General features: G+C 60.9%; 1 protein-coding gene across 11 annotated transcripts in view; it reads right to left on the bottom strand.

Moving 5' to 3' along the window:
- NBEAL2 (neurobeachin like 2) overlaps positions 1-22556 on the bottom strand; it is a 45313-nt gene extending 22757 nt beyond the window's left edge. For 2 of the 11 annotated variants that reach the window (XR_009553259.1, XM_060204839.1), the window contains exons 1-15: positions 22337-22556; positions 11081-11169; positions 10873-11001; positions 10561-10642; positions 10289-10464; positions 10051-10133; positions 6308-6393; positions 5927-6221; positions 5690-5796; positions 5169-5249; positions 2549-2632; positions 2159-2257; positions 591-1198; positions 358-490; positions 158-277 (exon numbers count right to left, since the gene is read on the bottom strand). Coding sequence is in view for 10 of the 11 variants with exons in the window: in XM_060204839.1 (XP_060060822.1) it covers positions 158-277; positions 358-490; positions 591-1198; positions 2159-2257; positions 2549-2632; positions 5169-5249; positions 5690-5796; positions 5927-6221; positions 6308-6393; positions 10051-10133; positions 10289-10464; positions 10561-10642; positions 10873-11001; positions 11081-11169; positions 22337-22387 (2223 nt within the window). In the remaining variant the exon portion in view is untranslated. Of the gene's footprint in view, positions 1-157; positions 278-357; positions 491-590; positions 1199-2158; positions 2258-2548; positions 2633-5168; positions 5250-5689; positions 5797-5926; positions 6222-6307; positions 6394-10050; positions 10134-10288; positions 10465-10560; positions 10643-10872; positions 11002-11080; positions 11170-11619; positions 11687-22336 lie in introns of those variants that run through there. The other 9 variants (XM_060204835.1, XM_060204834.1, XM_060204830.1 and 6 more) reach the window with 8 other exon arrangements.
- Positions 22557-22872: the final 316 nt, after the last annotated feature.

The following is a 22872-nucleotide window of genomic DNA, read 5'->3' on the forward strand; positions in this document are numbered from 1 at the left end:
AAGCCTGAGGTTCCACCTGCAGCCGGCTCCTCAGTGACCCCCACGCCTGCACAGACCCCGGGGGCCCGAGTCTGAGGCCTGCCCGGGGAGGGACACATGGGTCCGGGCCCCACCCTCCTCCAGCTCCCCCAGCCCCCCTGCACCCTGCCGGACGCACCTCGCCGAGGGAGGGGCAGCGGAGGGGGGCCGTCTTCAGCAGGGAGCCGTCTTTGTAGATGTGGACCAGGCTCTGGCTGAAGGGCCGGCGCCCAGGCATGTGGACGACGGCCACGCAGTGCTGGAACGGGAGCCACACGGCGTCCGGCCGCGGGCTGGGGACCCGGCCTCCCCCCAGGCCACGCGGCAGTGGAGACTCACCCAGGCAGAGTCGGCAAAGGGCACTTCGGGCAGGCTCACGGTCAGGTACTCCCTCCTCGTGCACACGGCCACCACCAGGGTCCCCGCCGCCGTGAAGAAGGCCTCAAACCCGGAGCCGCCGCTGGTGAAGAAGCTGGGGGAGGCCAAGCCAGCCGTAAGCGCTGGTGCCCCCACAGGCCCCGGCACCGCGCCCCGGGCCCCGGGCCCCTGGCCCCGGGCGGTCGTCCACCCACCTGTACAGCTGCTTTCGCTGGAGCGCTCGAGCCAGGGCCGGGGCGGGCGAGGTCGCCGTGGGGTGCAGGCAGAGCCAGGCGTGGAACGTGAACCCCGGCCCCGGCCAGCGCTGGACGGGGGGGACCATGATCCCCGCCATGCCGGGTGTGAGGTCAAAGTAGCGCAGGGCGCGCGTGGGGCCCTGGTGCCGGGCCATTCCCGACAGCGCCCGGATCACTGTGCCGGCGTGGCGGGCGCCCCAAGACGCGGCCGCGGCTCCGTCCTGCGCCGACTCCAGCCCGTCCGGGGGCCGCAGCAGGCGGCGGAGTTCCGAGGGCCTCAGCGACACCCGGCCCAGGGCTTGCAGCAGCGCCAGCAGTTGCTCCTGGCAGGGGGCCCCCAGGGCCGGCCCTGTGCTGAGCGTCTCCAGCAGGCAGCCCACCAGGCCTGCCTGCACACACGTGGCGCGGCTGGCGGGGCCGCTGTCACAGAGCCACCGGAGGCGTTGGGCGAGGAAGAGGCGCAGCTCGGCGGTGGGCAGCGTTGGCAGCCACTGCGTCAGCACCAGCACCGGCTGCTCGTTGTGGATGGGGGGCGGTGGGCTTACGCTGTGCTCGCCCTCCACGGCCTGGGGGTATAGAGAAAGGGACAGCTCCCGGGTAAGCGGCTCAGAACAGGCCCTGCCCTCAGTGCAAGAAAGCAACCCGGGTGGGGCCAGGAGGTGGCGCACCTGGTTAATGCACACATCACAGTACGCAAGGACCCAGGTTCAAGCCCCTGGTCCCCACCCGAAGGAGGAAAGCTTCACGAGTGGTGAAGCAGGGCTGCAGGCGTCTCTGTCTCTCTTCCTCTTTTGTCTTTTCCTTTCTTTTCTTTTTCTTTTTTTTTTTTTTTTTTGCCTCCAGGGTTATTGTTGGGGCTCGGTGCTCACACCACAAATCCACTGTCCCCAGAGGCCAATTTTTCCCTCATTTTTGTCGCCCTTGTTGTTGTTATTATTGTTATTGTTGCTATTGCTGTTGTTGTTGGATAGAACAGGGAGAAATGGAGAGAGGAGGGGAAGACAGAGAGGGGGAGAGAAAGACAGACACCTGCAGACCCGCTTCACCGCCTGTGAAGCGACTCCCCTGTAGGTGGGGAGCCGGGGGCTCGAACCAGGATCTTTATGCCTGTCCTTGCGCTTTGCACCACCGCACTTAACCCGCTGTGCTACCGCCCGGCCCCCTCTCTATCTCCTCCACCTCAATTTCTGTCTATCCAATAATAAAGAAATGAATAATTCTAAAAGAAAGCAACACAGTGACGCCATGCCGCTCACAGGCTGTGTCTGAGCCCAGGAGACTCGGGCACACGGGTGCCTGTCATGACTCACATGACCAAGCCCCTTCCTGGGAACAAGTGCATGTTCCCAGGAAGGCCCTTGGTTGGTGAGCAGGCACCTGCTTCCAGGCCCCAGAGAGCCCAGAATGCACCCCCGGTGGCACGGAGAATCAAGCTCACACCGAGGACGGGCCGCCGTAGCAGGGGGCACAGCAGTGGAGAGAGCCCACCCTGCCCTGTCCCGGCTGCCCCGTGCTCCTGCCCTCACCATGTTGAGCAACTCTTGCAGCAGGCGGTGGGTGGGCGGGCCGTGGCTCTGCAGGACCTCGTGCAGGTGGGCATAGCCGATGCGTTCCTTAAACACCTCCTGCGCGAGGTGCGTGGAGAGGAGTGAGGGTGCGTGTGTGCCCAGGGCAACCCCCGCCCCCCAGACACCCCTGCCAGGGTAGGACGCTGCACCCAGATGTGGTGGCAAGCCCACGGGTACCCGGCCTGTTCAGCCCAGATCCGGGGAATCTAACTTCCTGGACTAGCCCATGGCCATGGCCACCCAGGGCTGGACGGTCACCTCCCTGGCTCACTGTTCAAAGGCCCCGGGTCAGGCCAGCCAACTGCAATCCCCCGGCAGCCCCGCTGCAGCAGACACTGGCGTCCTCACCTTGGCCGAGGGGGAGCCGTTCATGATGCAGGTCAGCACCCTGACCACGTGGACCGCGATGGCGTCCGCGTCCTGGTCCAGCACCTTGGGGCGGGGAGGGCTGGTCAGCACAGCCCAGGGCCAGGGCGTCAGAGCCGGAGGCAGCCTGGAGTGAAAGCAGCAGGAGCTGCCTGGCTGGGCGCCCTGAGCGTGTGGTCCCACTGTTGTGGGCACCAGGCTCTCCGCTCCTTGCCCGAGCTTCTGTGACTCTGGGGTCCTCTCCGCCCAGATCGGCCAGGCCCCCCACTCTGACCAAGAGGCCAGGGAGGAAAGCAAGGGAGAAACAGATCAACAGAGGACCCTCTCGCACATTTCCCGGCCCCTCTGTCTAACTGGCAGGTGGGCCTCCATCCCCAGCCATGCCCACCCGAGCCAGACACGCGTGCAGAAGGCCAGCAAGTGCCCCACCACCCGCGATGACCGATGGACTGGGTAGGGACGATCACAACCACAGGACATTGGAGCCAGAAGAACCTTCGAGACCGCTGACTCCCGTCTACGGCCACACCTCCCCGAACATGCCCCATCTCGTCTGATCTCGGAAACTAAGCAGGGTCAGGCCTAGTCAGGACTTGGATGGGAGACAGTTGACTCCTATTTGCCCCTTGCCTCCTGCTCCAGGTGGAGACCCTGAGGGCCACCCCAGCTGAACTGGCCAGCCGAGGCCTGCCGCTCACTGCCACCCCCCGGGGTGAGGGCTCAGGAACACTGGGAGACACTGTCAGTGGGTGCTGGGTCGGCTTCTGACCCCAGAGGGCCCCGGGGCCAAGTGACCTCAGGAAACCTTCTGCCCTTCTCCTGGCTTCCTTAGCTTCCTTCTCTGCAGAAACAAGAAGTGGTCCCTCTGCCCCATCTGCTTTAGAAAAATGAATGGAAGAGGGGCCGGGTGGTGGCGCACCTGGCTGAGCGCACGTTACAGTGGCAAGGACCCGGGTTCAAGCCCCCAGTCCCCACCTGCAGGGGGAAAGCTTCATAAGTGGTGAAGCAGGGCTGCCGGTGTCTCTCTGTCTCTCTCCTTCTCTATCTCCCCCTTCCCTCTCCATTTCTGGCTGTCTCTATCCAGTAAACAAATAAAGATAATAAAAAAATTTTTTTTTTTTAATGAGTGGAAGGGACATGGTCTGGTAGGTGGCACAGTGGATAAAACATTGGACTCTGTCGCACCAAAGTAAAAGACTCTGGGGTGGGTGGGTGGGTGGGGAGAATACAGGTCCATGAAGGATGATAAATGACATAGTGGGGGTTGCATTGTTAAATGGGAAATTGGGGAATGTTATCCATGTACAAACCATTGTATTTACTGTTGAATGTAAAACATTAATTCCCCAATAAAGAAATAAATTAAAAAAAAAAAGACATTGGACTCTGGGGAGTCGGGCGGTAGCACAGCGGGTTAAAGCGCACGTGGCACAAAGTGTAAGGGCCCGAGTAAGGATCCCGGTTCAAGCCCCCGGCTCCCCACCTGCAGGGGAGTCGCTTCACAGACGGTGAAGCAGGTCTGCTGCAGGTGTCTGTCTTTCCCCCTCTCTCTCTTCCCCTCCTCTCTCCATTTCTCTCTGTCCTATCCAACAATGACAACATCAATAACCATAACAATGTTAAACAACAAGGGCAACAAAAGGGAAAATAAATAAATAAACAAACAGATACTTTAAAAATAAATAAATAGAGATGCACGTGGCGCAAAGCCCAAGGACCGGCGTAAGGATCCCGGTTGGAGCCCCCCCACCCCCCCCTCGCTCCCCACCTGCAGGGGAGTCACCTCACAGGCGGTGAAGCAGGTCTGCAGGTGTCTGTCTTTCTCTCCCCCTCTCTGTCTTCCCCTCCTCTCTCCATTTCTCTCTGTCCTATCCAACAGTTGCAACTACAAGCACAACAACAAGGGCAACAAAATGGGAAAAATGGCCTCCAGGAGCAGTGGATTCGTAGTGCAGGCACCGAGCCCCAGCAATAACCCTGGAGGCAAACAAACAAACAAACAAACAAATAAAGATGAAAGGACATGCAGGCCCTCAGGAAGCAGCCTTGGTCACTGGGCAAACAGGGCTGCCCCTTGGAGACACAGCTAGGGCGGGGCTCCGGGGTCACTGAGCAAGTCAGTCCCTTGGGCTGTGGCACAGCACCTCAAGCCTCCCCCAGCACCCGTACCAGCCGGGGCAGGGAATCCTTGCTGCAGGGATGAGAGGGGGCTCCCAGTGACCTGCTCAGGTCAGGTGCAAGGACCACGGAGAAAAGTGGTCCCACACGGGACTCCCTCCCTCCCGTGTGCAGCTCCGGCCAAGCCCCTGGGCTTTGTATCCCCTTCTGGGACGGGGTGAGTGCTTCAGTTTCGAAGGTTCCTCCAGCTTGGTGCAGCCAAAAACCAGCTCCCGATTGTCACACCAGGCAGAGCCCAGACCACTCCAGCCCCATTCCCCAGGAGGGGACTTGGAAGGAGGGTCCAACAGCATAGGGGACCCACCCCCCATCGCCAGGCCACTTCAGCTTCTCATCCCGCCTAGCGTGGGGAGGGCTGAGAGGGCCTCGGGGGGTGGGTGCCCAGGGAGATCGGTGCCTGAGCCAGTCAGCCCCGGAGTGGTACCTTCTGGACATTGGGCTCGGTCAGTAACCGGGTAGCCAGGTCACTGTCCCCCTCAGGGGTTGCCCGGGCCTGCAGGTACAGCTGTGGGGGGGGGGGGGAGCACAGAGTGGAGGGAGAGGAGAGAAGAGGAAGACATGAGGGGGCAGGATTATAGCAAAACCTGGGGGGGGGGGTGAGCACCTCGCTTCCCAGGGCCAAATACCCCCACCCAGGCACTGGGGAGTTGCAGGGGAGCCGGCTACCCAAACCCTGCTCCGAGGGACAAAGTTTCAGGTGGGGCGCGGCATGTGGGATCAGTGAAACTTTCTTCTGGCCCCTGTGCCTGGGTCTGGAGAGAAGGGAGACCCCGGCCTTCCACCACACCTGCCCAAACGGGGTGCAGAGACATCCCGCACCAAAGGCCTAACGGCTGAGTGGGAGGGGCTTGTCCGCTGGTCTGCAGGCCACTCTGCTGGCCGCGGAGGCTCCGCTGGGCCCAGACCCCGTCTGCCACGACCGCCCCCCCGCCTGGAGATGCCCACCTTGCTGTTCTGGACAAGGCGCATCAGGTGTTCAAAGCAGTTGTTGCTGAGGAAGGTGGCCTGCAGCACCGGCCGGTCCTCACAGGCCAGCATCATGGGGATGGCCTCTGCGGAGGGCACAGGGCAGGGCTGGGAGCCGGCCCAGACCCCTCCCCGCAGCACCTTCGCTCAGCCGGCCGCCCCGTGGGCCCTCCCCTCCGGGAGCCACCTCCCTGGCATCCCTGAGCCCGTACCCACCAAGCATGCTGACCCTCAGGGCAACGAGGGCCTCCTCGGGTCCCGGGCTCGGCCCGGCTGGCCAGTCGGTGTTAAGGACACGGAAATAACCCTCGAGCAGGGCACGGAGTTCGGGCCCGCGGGGGGGAGCGCGGCTGGCATGCAGCACGTGCACAGCACCCACCAGCGCCTCCAGGGCCAGCGGCAGTACACGGCGGTCCCGGGCCGAGTCCACGGCCGGCCGGCAGCCCCAGCCCCGCACCACACCCAGCAGGCCCTGCACGGCACCGGCGCTCACAGCCCTCTGCCCGTTCTCCTGTGGGGTGGGGGAGATGGGCGGTGGGCACAGGGCTCTGGGCAGCACAGACCCCCTGGGGCAGCCTCACCTGGCCCCCAGCCTACCTTTCCGCCGGCCAGGACAGCGCCGAAGACGTGGATGAGCCGTAGCAGCACCGCCGGGGGCAAGCGCTCGGCATCCTGCAGGCTCTCTGAGGGCAGAGAGGGTGGGGCAGAGCATGTCACCGGGCAATGGGCTGGGGTCCCGGTGGGTGCTCTGGGGCACAGGGAGAAGGCTGGGCCAAGGAGCAGCGCCTGGAGGAAGTCTGGTTCTGCACGAGGGGCTAAAACACGTCAGCTATACTGGGCACAGCCTCACCCCAGAGCCTGAGCAGCTCCCCTGATCCCCAAGTCGGGGTGACACATCTCTCCCCGAGGGGGGGTGCCAGGGAGGACATGTCTCTCCCCGAGGGGGGTGCCCACCTGAGTGTCTCTCCCCGAGGGGGGAGTACCAGCCTGAGTGTCTCTCCCTGAGGGGGGGGTGCCCGTCTGAGTGTCTCTCCCTGAGGGGGGGTGCCCGCCTGAGTGTCTCTCCCTGAGGGGGGGTGCCAGCCTGAGTGTCTCTCCCCAAGGGGGGAGTACCAGCCTGAGTGTCTCTCCCCAAGTGGGGGTACCAGCCTGAGTGTCTCTCCCCGAGGGGGGGTGCCAGCCTGAGTGTCTCTCCCTGAGGGGGGGTGCCCGCCTGAGTGTCTCTCCCCGAGGAGGTGCCAGGGCGGACATGCCTCTCACACTCTAGGGCAGCGTGCTGGCCCCTCCTCCCTGACAGTCAGAGCCCCCGCGACTTCCCCTGCAGACCCGCTGTCTCTCTCTGTCACTGTCAGTGCTCTGCCCCTCAGGCCCCCACGAGGACTTCCAGGGGCTTTCACAGCTTTGCGTGTGGGCACCTTCCCGGCCCTGTTCCAGCAAAGCTGGTTCAAGAGGACCGAGGTCACATGGTGGTGGCGGTGGCGGTGGGTGGAGGAGCAAGAGCAGGGTGGACTTGATGGAGGGGAGACTGGCAAGGCCTCAGCACCAGCTGGCCAGGGCTGGCCAAGCTCACACGGTACAAGGTGCAAGGACCAGGGTCGAGCTCCTGGACACCAAGCTCCCTAAGCAGAGAAGCAGGGCTGCACCCTCTCTTCCTCTTTTTGCCTCCAGGGTTATCGCTGGAATCAGGCAGTAGTGCCAGCACTGTGACTCCACTGCTCCCGGAGGCCACTTCTTCTCCTTTTTTTTTTTTTTTTAAGATTTTATTTATTTATTCATGAGAAAGATAGGGGAGAGAGCGAAAGAACCAGCCATCACTCTGGTACATGTGCTGCTGGGGACTGGACTCAGGACCTCATGCTTGAGAATCTAGTGCCTTAGCCACTGCGCCACCTCCCGGAACACTCTCCTTTTTAATTTTTTTTTAATAGAGTTTCTCTCTTTTTCTTTTTAAAATTTTCAATATTTTAATTTATTTATTATTGGATGGAGACAGAGAGAATTGAGAGGGGAGGGGGATATAGAGAGGGAGAGACACCTGCAGCCCTGCTTCACCACTTGTGAAGTTTTCTCCCTGCAGGTGGGGACCAGGGCCTTGACCCTGGGTCCTTGTGCACTGAGACGTGTGCACCACCACCTGCCCCCTCATTTCTTTCTTTTTTTTATTGGCTAGGACAGAGAGAAATTGAGAGGGAAGGGGGAGGGGGAGAGGGAGAGAGAGAAAAAAAGAAAGCCATCTGCAGACCTGCTTTGCCTCATATAAAGCGTCCCCTCTGCAGGTGGGGACCAGGGCCTAGAACCCAGTTCCTTGCTCGTGTCCTGGCACTTAGCACTCTGTGCACTTACACAGGTGTGTCCCTGCCTGGACACCTCCCCTTCTCTGTCTTCCTTCCCTCTTGATTTATCTCTGTCTATATCCAACAAATTAATTAAATAATAGCATGATTAACTAGTTAATTAGTTAAAAAAAAATAGCTGGCCTCTGAGGGGAGAGGCCAAGGGTCCAGAGGTTTGGACAACTTAGTTGCATTCCAGGAATGAGGGTGAGGAGTGTGGCTGGGGGCAGGGAGCCAGCAGGGTTGGGAAGGAAGGCTGTGGGCAGAGCAGGGGGAAAGCTTCACGAGTGGTGAAGCAGGGCTGCAGGTGTCTCTCTGTCTCTCTCTCTCTCTCCTTCTCTATCTCCCCTCCCCTCTCGATCCCAAGCCTAGTAGGTCACCCGTGAGATTTATGCTAGTGGAAAGAAAGCCTAGTGTGCTTTAGGAATAGTGGGGAGGGGTCAGGCGGTGGTGTAGTGGGTTATGAAACACAGGGACCGGCTCGAGGACCCCGAGCTCCCCACCTGCAGGGGGGTACCTTCACAAGTGGTGAAGCAGGTCTGTAAGTGTCTATCTTTCTTTCTTTTTTTTTTTTTCCTCCAGGGTTATTGCTGGGCTTGGTGCCTGCACCATGAATCCACCGCTCCTGGAGGCCATTTTTCCCCCTTTTTGTTGCCCTAGTTGTTGCAGCCTCGTTGCGGTTATTATTGCCATTGTTGACGTTGCCTTGTTGTTGGATAGGACAGAGAGAAATGGAGAGAGGAGGGGAAGACAGAGAGAGGGAGAGAAAGACAGACACCTGCAGACCTGCTTCACCGCCCGTGAAGCGACTCCCCTGCAGGTGGGGAGCCGGGGGCTCAAACCGGGATCCTTACGCCGGTCCCTGCGCTTTGCGCCACGTGCGCTTAACCCACTGCGCCACCGCCCGACCCCCTCTTTCTTCCTTTAACCAGAGTATTGTTCAGCTCTGGCTTATGGTGGTGCAGGGGGGTTGAACCTGGGACTCTGAAGCCTCAGGCCTAAGAGTCTCTTTGCATAACCACTATGCTATCTACCCTCCACCCAAGTTGTCTATCTTTCTCTCCCCCTCTCTGTCTTCCCTCCTCTCTCAATTTCTGTCTGTCCTATCCAACAATAGCAACAACAAAAATGGGGAAAATGGCCTCCAGGAGCAGTGCACTCGTAGTGCAGGCACCAAACCCCAGCGATAACCCTGGAGGCAAAAATAAAATAAAATAAAATAAAATAAAATAGTGGGGAGGTGGGGCATAGAGGGGGTCCCCCTCTGGGGTCTCATTTTCCCTCCTGATGCTGTCACCCTGCTCCACACACACGGCAGCTCTGTGGGGCATCCCTGAGGCATGGAGGCCACTGCCTTCCCAGCCTGCCTTTGTCCAGGAAGTCTCCTGTTCTGAGTCCTTCTACATCCAGTGAAAGGAGAAAGGGCCCAGAAGAGGGGCAGCAGGGATGCTGAGTGGCCAGAGACATGCTGGGTGTCAGCACCATCTGAGCGAGGAGAAGGAAGTGGAGGGAGCGGGACAGACCTGGCGGGTGCTGAGTGGAGGCTGAGGGCGGGAAGTCTGAAGATGGCTCAGGTCAGAGCCAGCTCTAGTGGCTGCAGGATTTAGCCAATGGAGGAGTAAGGAGGAGGAAACGGGCCACCCTGACACACCGCCCTCACACATAACACACTCACACATACCACACACAAACCACGTGCACACACGCCCTCACACACAACACGCTCACACACACCACACACAAACCACGCGCACACACGCCCTCACACACAACACGCTCACACACACCACACACAAACCACGTGCACACACGCCCTCACACACAACACGCTCACACACACCACACACAAGCCACGTGCACACACACACACCCCACAGTGGAGAGGTCTTCCCTCTGGCTCCTTTTGCCCAGGCCCTTTCCTCTGGGCTCAGGGCTCTCCCACCCCCTGCTCACAGCAAGTCTGGAGGCAGAGTCAAGGGGGGCAGGTGGGGCTGGGGTGCCGCTGACCTGAGAAGAAGGCACTGAATCCACAAGGCAAAGTCGCAGGGGGCATCTTGTACTTGCTCTTCTCCTTGGCACTGAGGACTTCCCTGGGGGCGGGCGTGGGCAGGGGCCCGGTGAGGCGCTTCACCCCCCCCACCCGTGTTGCCCTGTGGTCAGCTGCAGCCCCCACCCCCACCCCCACCCCAGTCCACACCCCTCTGGGCCAGTGCCCATGGTGACAGTGACGGAGGCTCTCTCTCACCCGCTGTGCCGGCGCCGCCAGGCCTGGTAGGGGTCAAAGAGACCCTCGCAGAGAAGCAGGGCGTGCAGGGCCACGTCCTCCAGTGGGGACCCGGGGCCATCCTGAGGGGCTGCGCTCTCTGGCTGGGGCCCGTCCCCGTTGTGGTTGTGGTTGTGCGGGACTTCGGGTTCTTTCAGCTGTGGGTGGAGTGGGGCAGGGTGTGGGGCCTCCTGCACCGGGGCTCCTGCTGGCCACCCGCCCGCCCGCACCCCTGGCAGTGGAACCCGCCTCACCTTGGTCACCAGCTGTGTGAGCAGTGCCAGCACATGGGGCACCAGCACCGGGCCCCAGCCCGCCTCCACATTCTGCAGGTTCCTGCGGAGAGAATGAATGACAGGAGGGCTGTGTGACATGCCAGCACCCCAGGCTTTCCTTCCCCTTTCCCCCTTCCCCCCTTTTTTTTAAACCACAGCTCTGGCTTCTGGTGCCACTGAGGACTGAACCTGGGTCTTTGGAGCCTCAGGCACGAGCGTCTTCCCGCATGACATTGTGCCGGCAGCCAGTCCAGCCCCACCCAGCCCAGGCCGCCCTCCCGCGGGCCTCACCTGCAGAGCACGATGAAGACCTTGAGAAGTTGCAGGACTTCCTCCGGGCCCCCCTCCGCCAGCTGCTCGGCCAGCACCTGCAGGGCATCCAGGGGCAGCAGGGGCACCTCGGCGCCCGCCTCCTCCGGCCTGCGGAGAGCGGGTCAGCGGGGCAGCGAGGGACCAGCCTCCCGCCTTGCCCTGCCCGCTCCGGGCAGTGCCACCTCACCTGCACGGCTCCAGAGAGGACAGGGAGATGGTGTTCTCAGAGGCCCCCGCGACGGCCTGCAGCCACTGCCGCAGGTAGCCCGGGTCCTTCTGCAGGCGGGTGGCCAGGGTGCAGTGCAGGCCGCGGAGGGGGATGTGTGTGGCAGAGGTTGGGGGCAGAACAGGCGAGAGGAGAGGGGGAGAGAGGTGGGGGAGGCAGGCAAGAAGTAGGAAGGTGAGAGTCAGAGAGGCCCTGCACTGCAGACCACTTCCCAGCGACCCCTGCACCCCACCCAGCCGCCTCTGTCAGCCCTCTGGTCCCTGCTCCCTCGGCCCTAAGCCGCGGGGACCAGGCAGCCAACACGGGCAGGGGAGGGGCCTATGTGTGCCTCCTGCAAAAAGATAGGGCCGGGTCCTCATCCACCACCTTCTAGCTCAGCAGCCACTTCCTCCAGGAAGCCTTCCTGACTGCAGAGCCCGGAAACATGCGCACTGTCGCAGACCCTTGCAGAATGCCCTACCTTGCAAGCCCTGGGAACCTCACCCACCCTGGCTAGTTACCTGTACCCCTGGCCCCAGAGTTGCTTCCATGGACAACAAGGGTAGCTGCTGAGCCCCCGTCGAGGTGACTTTGGTGTGACGGGAAGCATCTCCCCCCTCCCGACCCAGCCGGGCAGGAAGCGCAGAGTCATGGTGGGGGAGGAGGGCCGCTTCCTCCCAGCAGACCGCAGGGATGGGGGGGGGAAGGTGCGCTAGGGGCACCCCGGGCCCTGCACGAGAAGCTGTGGGGGACCTGTCCCAGCACTGGGGGTAGGGCCTGCGCACAGAGGGGCAGGATCACACCATGGGGGGGGGGGTGAGAGCTACAGACCCAGGCTTATTCACATTGATTCACGTTTATGGCCAGAGCTCAGGCTGTGATGGTGCTGGGGATTGAACCTGAGGCCGTAGAGCACTATGCATGAATGTCTTTGCATAATCACTATGCCAGCTCCCTGGCCCAGACTAATGGCCGGGGATTAGAGCAGGTGCAGTTCTCAGCACCACAGGGTCTCCGGCCGGCTTGCTCCTGCCTGGCCTTGACCTGCCCTGACCTTACCTCGCAGGGGGTGAAGAGGGTTTGGCTGGGCCTGCACACCTACTTCCATCCACCTTCTGCATGGGCCCCGTTTGGTTCCCTACCCCAACAGTGGAGCCCAGAAGGCCACTTCTTTTCCAGGCTCAGAGGGCTGGGACTAGACCGCAGCAGAATCAGGGCACAAGCGGGCAGAGAGCTGAGGCTGCCCTCAGGCGCGTGGAAGCCCTGGAGCTTGGGGGCGTATGGCTTGCCTTCACCACCTATGGGCCCTCGGCCCCACAGCCAGGAGTGAGTGGGCCCAGAAGACTGGGCAGGGTCCACAAACAAGCTGGGCAGGGCAGTCCTCCACCCTGCGGTCGGGCACCTTCTGGGCATTTCTGACAGTAATCTGAGATGCAGAACCTCACAGAGAGCCCTCTCGCTGCAGGACCCAATGTCTGTGACTTCTGGACTGCTACCTACCTTTGGTGATCTCTCCAACCTTTGCCACTGCTGCCTCCCTGTTCACCTACCTCTGCCGCCCCCCACACACCAGCAAGGACAGCAAAATGTCCAGCCCTGAAACACCAGAGCAAACCTGGACTCTTAGCTTCCTCTGAGCTCTTCCCATAGTGCACCGACCGACGCATAGGAGAGACAGACCTCACTCTAGACAGGAGCCATCATGATGGTCAGCCAGTCACCCCAAGCTGAACACAGGGCCCCTGCCCCCACCCCAAGATGAACACAGGACCCCTATCTCCCACCCCAAGATGAAAATAGGACCCCTATCTCCCACCCCAAGCTGAACACAGGACCCGTGCCCTATACCCCAAGATGAACACAGGACCCCTGCCCCCACGCCAAGATGAACACAGGACCCCTATCTCCCAACCCAAGATGAACATAGGACCCCTATCTCCCACCCCAAGCTGAACACAGGACCCCTATCTCCCACCCCAAGCTGAACACAGGACCCCTGCCCCCACCCCAAGCTGAACACAGGACCCCTACCTCCCCACCATAAGCTGAACACAGGAAACCTACCCCGTACCCCAAGCTAAACATAGGACCCCAGCCCCACACCACAAGCTGAACACAGGACCCCTGCCCCACACCCCAAGCTGAACACAGGACCCCTACCTCCCCACCATAAGCTGAACACAGGAAACCTGCCCCATACCCCAAGCTGAACATAGGACCCCAGCCCCACACCCCAAGCTGAACACAGGACAACTGCACCACACCCCAAGCTGAACAAGGACCCCAGCCCCACACCCCAAGCTGAACACAGGACCCCTGCCTCACACACCAAGCTGAACACAGGACCCCTGTCCATGCCCCAAGCTGAACACAGGACCCTTGCCACACACACCAAGCTAAACACAGGACCCCTGCCCCACATCCCAAGCTGAACACAGGACCCCTGACCCACACACCAAGCTGAACACAGAACCCCTGCCCTATACCCCAAACTGAACACAGGACCCCTGCCCTATACCCCAAGCTGAACACAGGACCCCTGCCCTATACCCCAAACTGAACACAGGACCCCTACCTCCCCAATCCAAGCTGAAAACAGAACCCCTGCCCTATACCCCAAGCTGAACACAGGACCCTTGCCCCACACACCAAGCTAAACACAGGACCCTGCCCCACATCCCAAGCTGAACACAGGACCCCTGTCCTATGCCCCAAGCTGAACAAAGGACCCCTACCTCCCCACCCCAAGCTGAACACAGGACCCCTACCCCTACCCCTACCCCAAGCTGAACACAGGACCCCTACCCCCCACCCCAAGCTGACCACAGGACCCCAACGCTCACCCCTAGCTGAACACAGGACCCCCTACCCCCCACCCCAAGCTGAACAAGGACCCCTACCCCACACCCCAAGCTGAACACAGGACCCCTACCTCCCCACCATAAGCTGAACACAGGAAACCTGCCCCATACCCCAAGCTAAACATAGGACCCCAGCCCCACACCCCAAGCTGAACACAGGACAACTGCACCACACCCCAAGCTGAACAAGGACCCTAGCCCCACAACCCAAGCTGAAAACAGAACCCCTGCCACACACCCCAAGCTGAACACAGGACCCCTACCTCCCCACCATATGCTGAACACAGGAAACCTGCCCCGCACCCCAAGCTGAACACAGGACCCCTACCCCCACCCCAAGATGAATACAGGACCCCTACCCCCCAGCCTAAGATGAACACAGGACCCCTACCTCCCCACCCCAAGCTGAACACAGGACCCCTACCCCCACCCCAAGCAGAACACAGGACCCCTACACCCACACCAAGCTGAACACAGGACCCCTACCCCCACCCCAAGCTGAACACAGGACCCCTACCCCCCACCCCAAGCTGACCACAGGACCCCTGCCCTATGCCCCAAGCTGAACACAGGACCTCTACCACCCACCCCAAGCTGAACACTGGACCCCTACCCCCCTCCCTAAGCTGAACACAGGACCCCTGTCCCCCACCCCAAGCTGAACAAGGACCTCTACCCCCCACCCCAAGCTGAACACAGGACCCCTACCCCCCTCCCTAAGCTGAATACAGGACCCCTGTCCCCCACCCCAAGCTGAACACAGGACCCCTACCTCCCCACCCCAAGCTGAACACAGGACCCCTACCTCCCCACCCCAAGCTGAACACAGGACCCCTACCTCCCCACCCCAAGCTGAACACAGGACCCCTACACCCCACCCCAAGATGAACACAGGACCCCTACCCCCCACCCCAAGCTGAACACTGGACCCTGACCCCTCTACCTCCTAACGCTACAGATCTCTGTCTACTTTCAAGAAACTGTCTCCGGGGAATCAGCACAATGGCCTACACAACAGACTCTCCTGCCTGAGGCTAGGAGGTTCTAGGTTCAGTCCCCAGCACCACCATAAGCCAGAGTTGAGCAGTTATCTGATTAAGAAAAGGGGGTGGGTGGGTGGTAGCACAGCGGGTTAAGCGCACATGGCGCAAATCACAAGGACCAGGATAGGATTAGAGCCCCCAGCTCCCCACCTGCTGGGGGGGGTCGCTTCACAAGCAGTGAAGCAGGTCTGCAGGTGTCTGTCTTTCTCTCCCCCTCTGTCTCCCCTCCTCTCCATTTCTCTCTGTCCTATCCAACAGCAACACCAGCAATAACAACAACAATAATGGCGACAAAATGGGAAAAACAGCCTCCAGGAGCAGTGGATTCCTAGTGCAGGCACCCAGTCCCAGCGATAACCCTGGAGGCAAAAAAAAATTCCAGTACCTGCCCCCATATTCTAGCCCCAAACACACTCAGGCAAATGAGGGTGTTGCTTCTGTCCACTGCAGCTCTGCTGAGCATCTGAAAACTGGACCATGTCCCCCAACCCCAAGCTGGGGGTGAAGGCTCAGCTGGTGGCAGCCAGCTCTGTGATTCCCGGACTCTCCAGCACCTCCCTCCCTGCCACCACCACCACGTGCCTTGAGCTTTTGGCTTTTAAGTGCCTCTCCCGCCCTCCTCTGGGCTGGATCAGCCTCCCAGGCCTGGAGGCTGAGTACCTCCACCTTCGGTCCTGAGAACCTACACGGGGACCTGCTGGGTCCAGCCAGCTCCGGTCTCGGCTGGATTCCAACTACAGAAAGGCTGCTGGAGGGAGTCTGTGGGGGAAGCGGTGTCTCTAAACACACAGCACTGGGTAGGGGTGCAGGTCACTGTCTGTCTCACTGGGCCCCATGCCTGAGGCCGCAGTGTTGGGGGTACAGGGGTCCCTGTGGGGTGCTTGGGCCAGGAGGCAGAGGCAGAGGCAGGGCGAGGGCACAGGGCAAAGCTGCAGACAGAGGCTCCTTCCCTACGCGCGCGCGCGCGCACACACACACACACACACACACACACACACACACACACACACACAGTTTTGATCAGGAAGATCAGGCTGTGAGGAGAACACCAGGTCAGAACCCCACCCCCACCAGGACAGGTGTGGCTACACTCCTCCCCAGTGTTCAGCAACTATGGGTCTGGCGGTGGTCAGTGTCCCTGGGAGGAGAGGGTCTCACAGTACTCCCTGGAGGAATCCCATTCTATACCTGGCCAGCTCTGAGGACACTCAGTGCTACAGGGGGAAGCACCTGGGCTCCTGAGACCCCAGCCAGTCCCGGGATGGGCATGAAGTGACCGCTTCCACAGAGGTGACCCTGAGGACAGGGGCAGAAGGCGGTGACCTGGCTGGGCAGGTGGGCCCTCTGCCACAGTGAGCTGCCACCAGCCTGCTGACCCTGGACCTGCTTGGGGCTCAGACCTTGCATCAACCCCCCCAACACCTGGCTCAGGGCTCAGGACACAACCATGAACAATTAAAAAAAATTTTTATCTTTATTTATTTGCTGGATAGAGACAGTCAGAAATCGAGAGGGAAGGGAGTGATAGAGAGGGCGAGAGAAAGAGAGACACCTGCAGCCCTGCTTCACCACTTGTGAAGCTTCCCCATGCAGGTGGGGACTGGGGGGCTTGAACCCAGGTCCTTGTGCACCGTAACATGTGCACTCAACCAGGTGCGCCACCACCTGTCCTAAACCATGAACAATCTTTCCAACACTCATCAGCCAACACCTCCAATAGGTATGGGCGTCTGCCACTGTCCCCTCAATCACAAGCTTTTTTTTTTTTTTTTTTTTTGGCCTCCAGGGTTATTGCTGGGGCTCAGTGCCAGCACTACGAATCCACTGCTCCTGGAGGCCATTTTTTCCATTTTACTGGATAGAGCAGAGAGAAACTGGGAGGAAGGGAAGGTAGACAAGGAGAGAGAAACAGAGACACCTGTAGACCTGTTTCACCGCTTGTGAAGCCACGCCCCTGCAGGTGGGGAGTGGGGGCTCGAACCCAGGTACTTGTGCTTAGTACTATGCCCACTTAACTGAATGTGCCACCACCCAGCCCCCCATACAAGCTTCAGGGCAAGTCTACCCCCCTCCCATTTATGAAGCCTCAGCTCGGCTCCAGCCTCAATACCCTGACTCCCCCGCACCTCTACTGGACGTCCGGGTCTGAGGGCGTGAGGCGCTGACCCCACCCAAGAGGCCCGCGTGTGCTCTGCTCACCCTGCTCTCTTGCCCGCAGTTGCCCCATGTGAGGTGGTGCTTAAGGCCCATCCCTGTCAGAAGCTCCGGAGGAGCAGGCTGTCACAGTGAGTCAGCGGTGAGGGCTTGGGTTCTGGTTCTCACACTTAGCAGCTTGTCACTTAACATTAAGCTCTGTGCAGCTGTCTTTTAAAAATACACCTTTGTGGGAGTTGGGCAGTAGCGCAGCGGGTTAAGCGCACATGGTGCAAAGCACAAGGACCGGGGTAAGGATCCCGGTTCGAGCCCCCGGCTCTCCACCTGCAGGGGAGTCAGATTCACCGGTGGTGAAGCAGATCTGCAGGTGTCTGTCTTTCTCTCCCCCTCTCTGTCTCTCCCCCTCTCCATTTCTCTCTGTCCTATCCAATAATGATGACATCAATAACAACAATAACTACAACAACAATAAAAAACAAGGGCAACAAAAGGGAAAATAAATAAATAAATAAATAAATGTAAAAAAAGAAAAAAATACACCTTGGCAAGATGGGGGTGGGGGTGGGGGGTACCTCTGCTTAAGGAGTAAAGGCTCTCCAGGCTCACGGGCCAGCCTGTGGCCAGGGGCAGAGAAATTCGCCCCAGAGGCAGGGCTTCTGCCTTCCCTGGCCCCTGGCTTTTCGGGGCACAGCCATCTCCTTCCCCCACACCTCTGAGGGGCAGGGCAGGCCCATTCCCAGACTGGCTGTCCCAGGCGGGTAGGAAAGGAGGTTCCTGCTGTCCTGGTTGGTGGCAGGCGCACAGCAGCCGGGTTCTGGGTAGCGGTGCGGGTCACTGCCTGCGCCTCCTCTGAGGGTCTCACTGGGCCCCATGCTGGAGGCCGCAGTGCTGGGGGTACAGGAGTCCCTGTGGGGCGCTTGGGCCAGGAGGCAGAGGAGGGCACAGGGCAGAGCTGCGGCCCGGCAGGTGACTTCTCCAGATGCTGGGGCTTCATCTACTACCAGGGCACACAGACGTGGGACAGGGTGGGCTGGAGGGGGGGGGTCTGACCACGGGTAACCTCAGGTTTCGGGCTCTCCTCACTCTGCATCAGGATGGTGGATGGCGAGGGCCGTGCCAGGCGGCTGTGGCTACACCAGGAGGGCTGGAGGTCAGACTTGAAGGACGCTGGGCCAAGGGATGAGACAGAAAGTTGGGAATTTGCTGGAGGCCCGGATGACTGGGAAAAGTGATCCCAGTACCCAGGAGGCTGGGCCAGTCTCAGGCTCTCACCCCATGGGGGTATCCTTAAAAGGGGTGGGACTTCCGGTTTTTGTAAGCCCCCCCCATTTAACCTTCCCCTTGTCCTATCACTATGGAAACCGGGAATTTCCTACTAGGGTCCCCATAGTAACCCTGTTTCCATGGGGACCCCACACTTCCACATGGGCGGTTGCCATAACAACTCCAGGGATTCCCAGCCCTTCCCCCACCCCATCCAGTGTTATTCTCACTGTCACCTCAGTCCCACCCCTCCCATTGCTCTGGTAGTGATGGCAGGTTGTCCCTCTGAGGGGCGGAGGGGGGCTAAGCACCCAGGGGGCCATGTCATCTTCCTTTCCCTCGTTTCTAGGGGGGTAAACTGAGGCACAGGAAGGACTGGGGCTCAGCTGAGGTCTCAGAGTGAGCAGAGGCCTGACTGGAGTGCTCAGCGGGGATGTGGGAGGGGCCGACAGGACAAGGTGGAACCCTCCATGGCCTAACTCGGTTTCCCCCCTGTGACGGAGATGTCTGTCCTGTCCTGTCGTGACCTTGGTGGCCCTGAGTCCCCCCATGCTCCAAGCTTCCTGTTCCAGGGGGCTGCGCAACCCCCCTGCCTGCTAGCAGCTGTCCTCAGCGCCCTGGCCCTCTTGCCCCCTTGCCCTGCCTCCCCGGGTTAGCCTGGGACGAAAGGGTCCTCGGGATGTGCCCCGGCCACCCAGCAGGTCTCCTTGGCTGCCCCGTCCTTCCCTGTCTTCCGTCACCTGTCAAGTGCTCACTTCTATCGTCCTGCCCCCTGCCCCAAGCCTCTTCCACCATGCCTTCCCTGGTGGCCTTTCTGTGGGACCAGTGATCTCTGTCTTAGCCAACACCCAGGGAACATCGACCAGAGGTGCAGGGGGAATTAGCAGAAGAACATGCAAAAGAGGGGGAAGCAGGGCTGGGGAGACAAGCATAATGGCTCTGCAAAAGACTTTCATGTCTCAAGTTCTAAAGTCGCATGTTCAATCCCCACTATCAGCCAGAGCTGAGCAGTGCTCTGGTCTTTTTATCTGTACTTTTTCAATTTGTTCTGTCTAATTTTATTATTATTATTATTAATTATTTTACCAGAGCACTGTGTGGGGGGATTGAACCTGGGACTTTGGAGCACTAGGCATGTGAATCTCTTTGCAGAACAATTATGCTATCTACCCCCACACTCAATTTTAAAAAAATATTTATTTATTTATTCCTTTTTTTGTTGCCCTTGTTGTTTTTTATTGTTGTTGTTATTAATGCCATTGTTGTTGGATGGGACAGAGAGAAATGGAGAGAGGAGGGGAAGGCAAGGAGGGTGAGAGAAAGACAGACACCTGCAGACCTGCTTTACCGCTTGTGAAGTGACTCCCCTGCAGGTGGGGAGCCGGGGGCTCGAACCGGGATCCTTACGCCGGTCCTTGCGCTTTGCACCACCTGCGCTTAACCCACTGTGCTACCGCCCAACTCCCTAATTTGTTTTATTTTAATGACAGAGATATATGGAGAGAAAGGTACACACACACACACACATACACACACACACACACACACACACACACACGAGCACTGCTTAGCTCTGGCTGATGGCAGTGCGGGGGACTGAACCTGGGTGCCTCTGCATTTCTCTTGTTAAAAATAAATAGATAAAATATTTGTTGAAAAGAAGGGACAGTGGTCCGGGAGGTGGCGCAGTAGATAAAGCACTGGACTCTCAAGCATGAGGTCCTGAGTTCAGTCCCTGGCAGCACATGGACCAGAGTGATGTCGGGTTCTCTCTCTCCTCCTGTTTCTCATTAATAAATAAATAAAATCTTTAAAAAAAAAAAGAAAAGAAGTTATTTTTAAAAAGAAGACGAAGAAGAAGGGGCAAGCAGGGGCATAGCTGGTGGAGGTCCACGTGGCCGCAGGGCTCCTCAGACAGGACAGGGAAGGCCACACAGAGGACCCGCTGGAGGCCGAGGCCCCTGCCCACAGGGGCCACACCTTCTCTTGGGAGAGGAGTGCAGGGTGGAGACTGGCCTGAGCCGCTCTGCTCCCGGCTTGTCCAGGGACCTTGGCGCCCTCAGCCTGCCTTGGTTTCCCCATGGGACCCAGGAGCTCAGTGGGAATGATGCCCAGTCAGGCCCACCTTCCTCCCTCAGCAGCTGCCCACAGCCCTGCCCTCACACACAGGACCCCTCAGTTAAACAGCACCCAAGGAGTGGGTGGGGGATGTGGATCTGGGGGTTGTGGGGGTAAAGGAGGGCAGAAAGTGGGGTGCTCCCTGGGGCGGGCCGGGAACACGACTGGGCAAACAGGTTTGTCAGCCGCTGTTAGCTCTCGCTGCTGTAGGGAGGGGCACAGGGACTGGGGGTGCTCTCTGGCTGGGGTCTCCTGATCCACCCCCCAGCTCAGACCCCACTTTCTCTTACCCCTCCCTCAGGCACGCACAGAATAGGTCCCTAGCAGGACTCAAAGCGGCGCGACACCCCCCACCCCACCCATCCCACCCCGCCCCTCCTGGGAGCCCGGCACACGGGGTGGGGACCCAGTTCCGGGAGCAGAAAGAAGCAGGAGCAGGCAGGCAGGCGGCAGGAAGGCAGTGCTGAAGGCCGGGGAGCTTCCTCTCCCCCCCCCCTCAGCCTGGCCCCTCCCGGCCAGTCTACACTGACATCCTGGGTTTGTGTGCCCGGCTCCAGGCTGCCCCCTGCCTGCCCAGGCTCCCAAGGCCACCGCTGGCCAGCCAGTGTCCTACACGTGCCCTCGTGGTGCGGGGCTGGGCAGGGGGAGAGGCAGCCGCACAGAGGGTAGCTGGGCACCTACCTGCCCAGGGAATGGGAGGGCTGGCCGTTTACAGAGCCCAGCCAGCAGGGGCTCAGGAGGCAGCCACAGGGAGGGCGGTCAGGCCCCCAGCAGGGACACTGCTTACTTGTCACCTGCGTCCAGCCCCCCTTCACCTGGTCCCCGGTCACAGGCGGAAAAAGTGAAGAGCACAGACCTGCCTATTGCTACAGCCACGGGGGGCGGGCGGAGGGGGGGGACGGGAGGCTCTGAGGACCCAGAGACGGGAGGGGTGAGGGCACCCGATGGGGCAGGGAGACAGGTGCCCGCTCTGGCCCGGCCCAGCCTTCCTGCCTAGCTCCCCGCAGAGTCCGGCCACTCTGAGGTCAGGGCCGGCCGCGTCTGCTCTACAGCCAGGGAGACAGAGGCTGAGCTCACACCCTGGGAGACACCAGACAGACACTATTCCTGCCATTCCCGCCGCCTCTCCCTGGAGCCTGGGCTCAGCACCCCGGGGCACCGCTAGAAGCTGCGGCCACAATGGCCCGGCCTCCGGGTCCAAGAAGACAGGTGAGTCTCTCCCCCAGGGGGCCAGCTCATCCGGCCCGAACTTCCCCCCAGTGAGGCGACCAGAGGCACACAATAGTCCATTGTGCCCGGGTCACACCTGAGCCAAAGCGGGATGCCAGGCAGGTGCAGGGAGGGAGGCTGGGGCCGGGCTAAGGGGAGGGGGCGTGACCTGGGGTCCCTCCCTGCCGGGCACTGGGGCAGGGGAGAGGGCGGGCGTGCAGGGGCTGCATCTGTGGGACAGCTGGGGGGCGTCAGGGTCTCTGAGGCGCTCCCCCCTTCTGCCGAGCCCTCTGGGGACAGCTCTGAGCAGTCCGACCTGTCCCCAGCTGCCCAAGGCGGACCTCTCCTTGCGGCAGGACCCTGGCCGCCCCCACCGGCCCTGGGGCGTGAGTGGGGGCGGCGGTCACCGGGGCGATGGGAGTCCACGCCTGCCCCCCGGGTGCGCACCCTGACCGCTCCCTGCCCGGCGCTGGGCGGGCCACCCCCATTCCCCATCCCCCGGCCCGCATCTACGGAGCAAGTTCGGGCCGTCCAGGCTGGGGCCGCGGGCCACACGTGCGCTCGGACCCCGAGCCGGGGCGCGGACTCACCTGCTTGTAGTACAGCAGCCACAACTCGCACAGCCGCTCCGAGGCGGCCATGGCCCGGCCCGGCTCCCGCCCCGCTGCGCGCCACCTGCCGCCTCCTCCGCGCCGCCCGCCGGCTGCCCCCAGCCAGGCCCATGAGCAGAGGGCGTCACTGCGGGGCGGAGCGGCGCGGTGCTACGGGGGGAGGGGGGGGGAGCAGCACCGGCCCCCGCCGCCCTGAGCCACCCGCTCGCCCCTCCTCCCCCAGCCGCCTCCCGGCTTCCTGCACTTGGCGGCCGCCGCCCCGCCTCTCCCGGGACCGTGCAAAGGGCGGGGAGCCCGGGGAGGAGGGGCCTGGGGTCGCGGCCCTGGAGGGACTCCGCACCTGCCGGCGTCGCAGCCCGCCCGCCCGGGTCTCTGCATTCGCGCCCGGGACACGCCGGGGCACACAGCCGGGGTCGTCTTTAAGGAGCGCGGCCACTTGTGGATCACAGGTGCCTGCCTGAAAACGGATTGTGGAGGGAAAGTGGGCTGTCACTTTGTTTGTTTTTTTTCTTTTT

Source organism: Erinaceus europaeus, chromosome 12 (genome assembly GCF_950295315.1).
Source record: "Erinaceus europaeus chromosome 12, mEriEur2.1, whole genome shotgun sequence".
Taxonomy (NCBI): Eukaryota; Metazoa; Chordata; class Mammalia; order Eulipotyphla; family Erinaceidae; genus Erinaceus; species Erinaceus europaeus.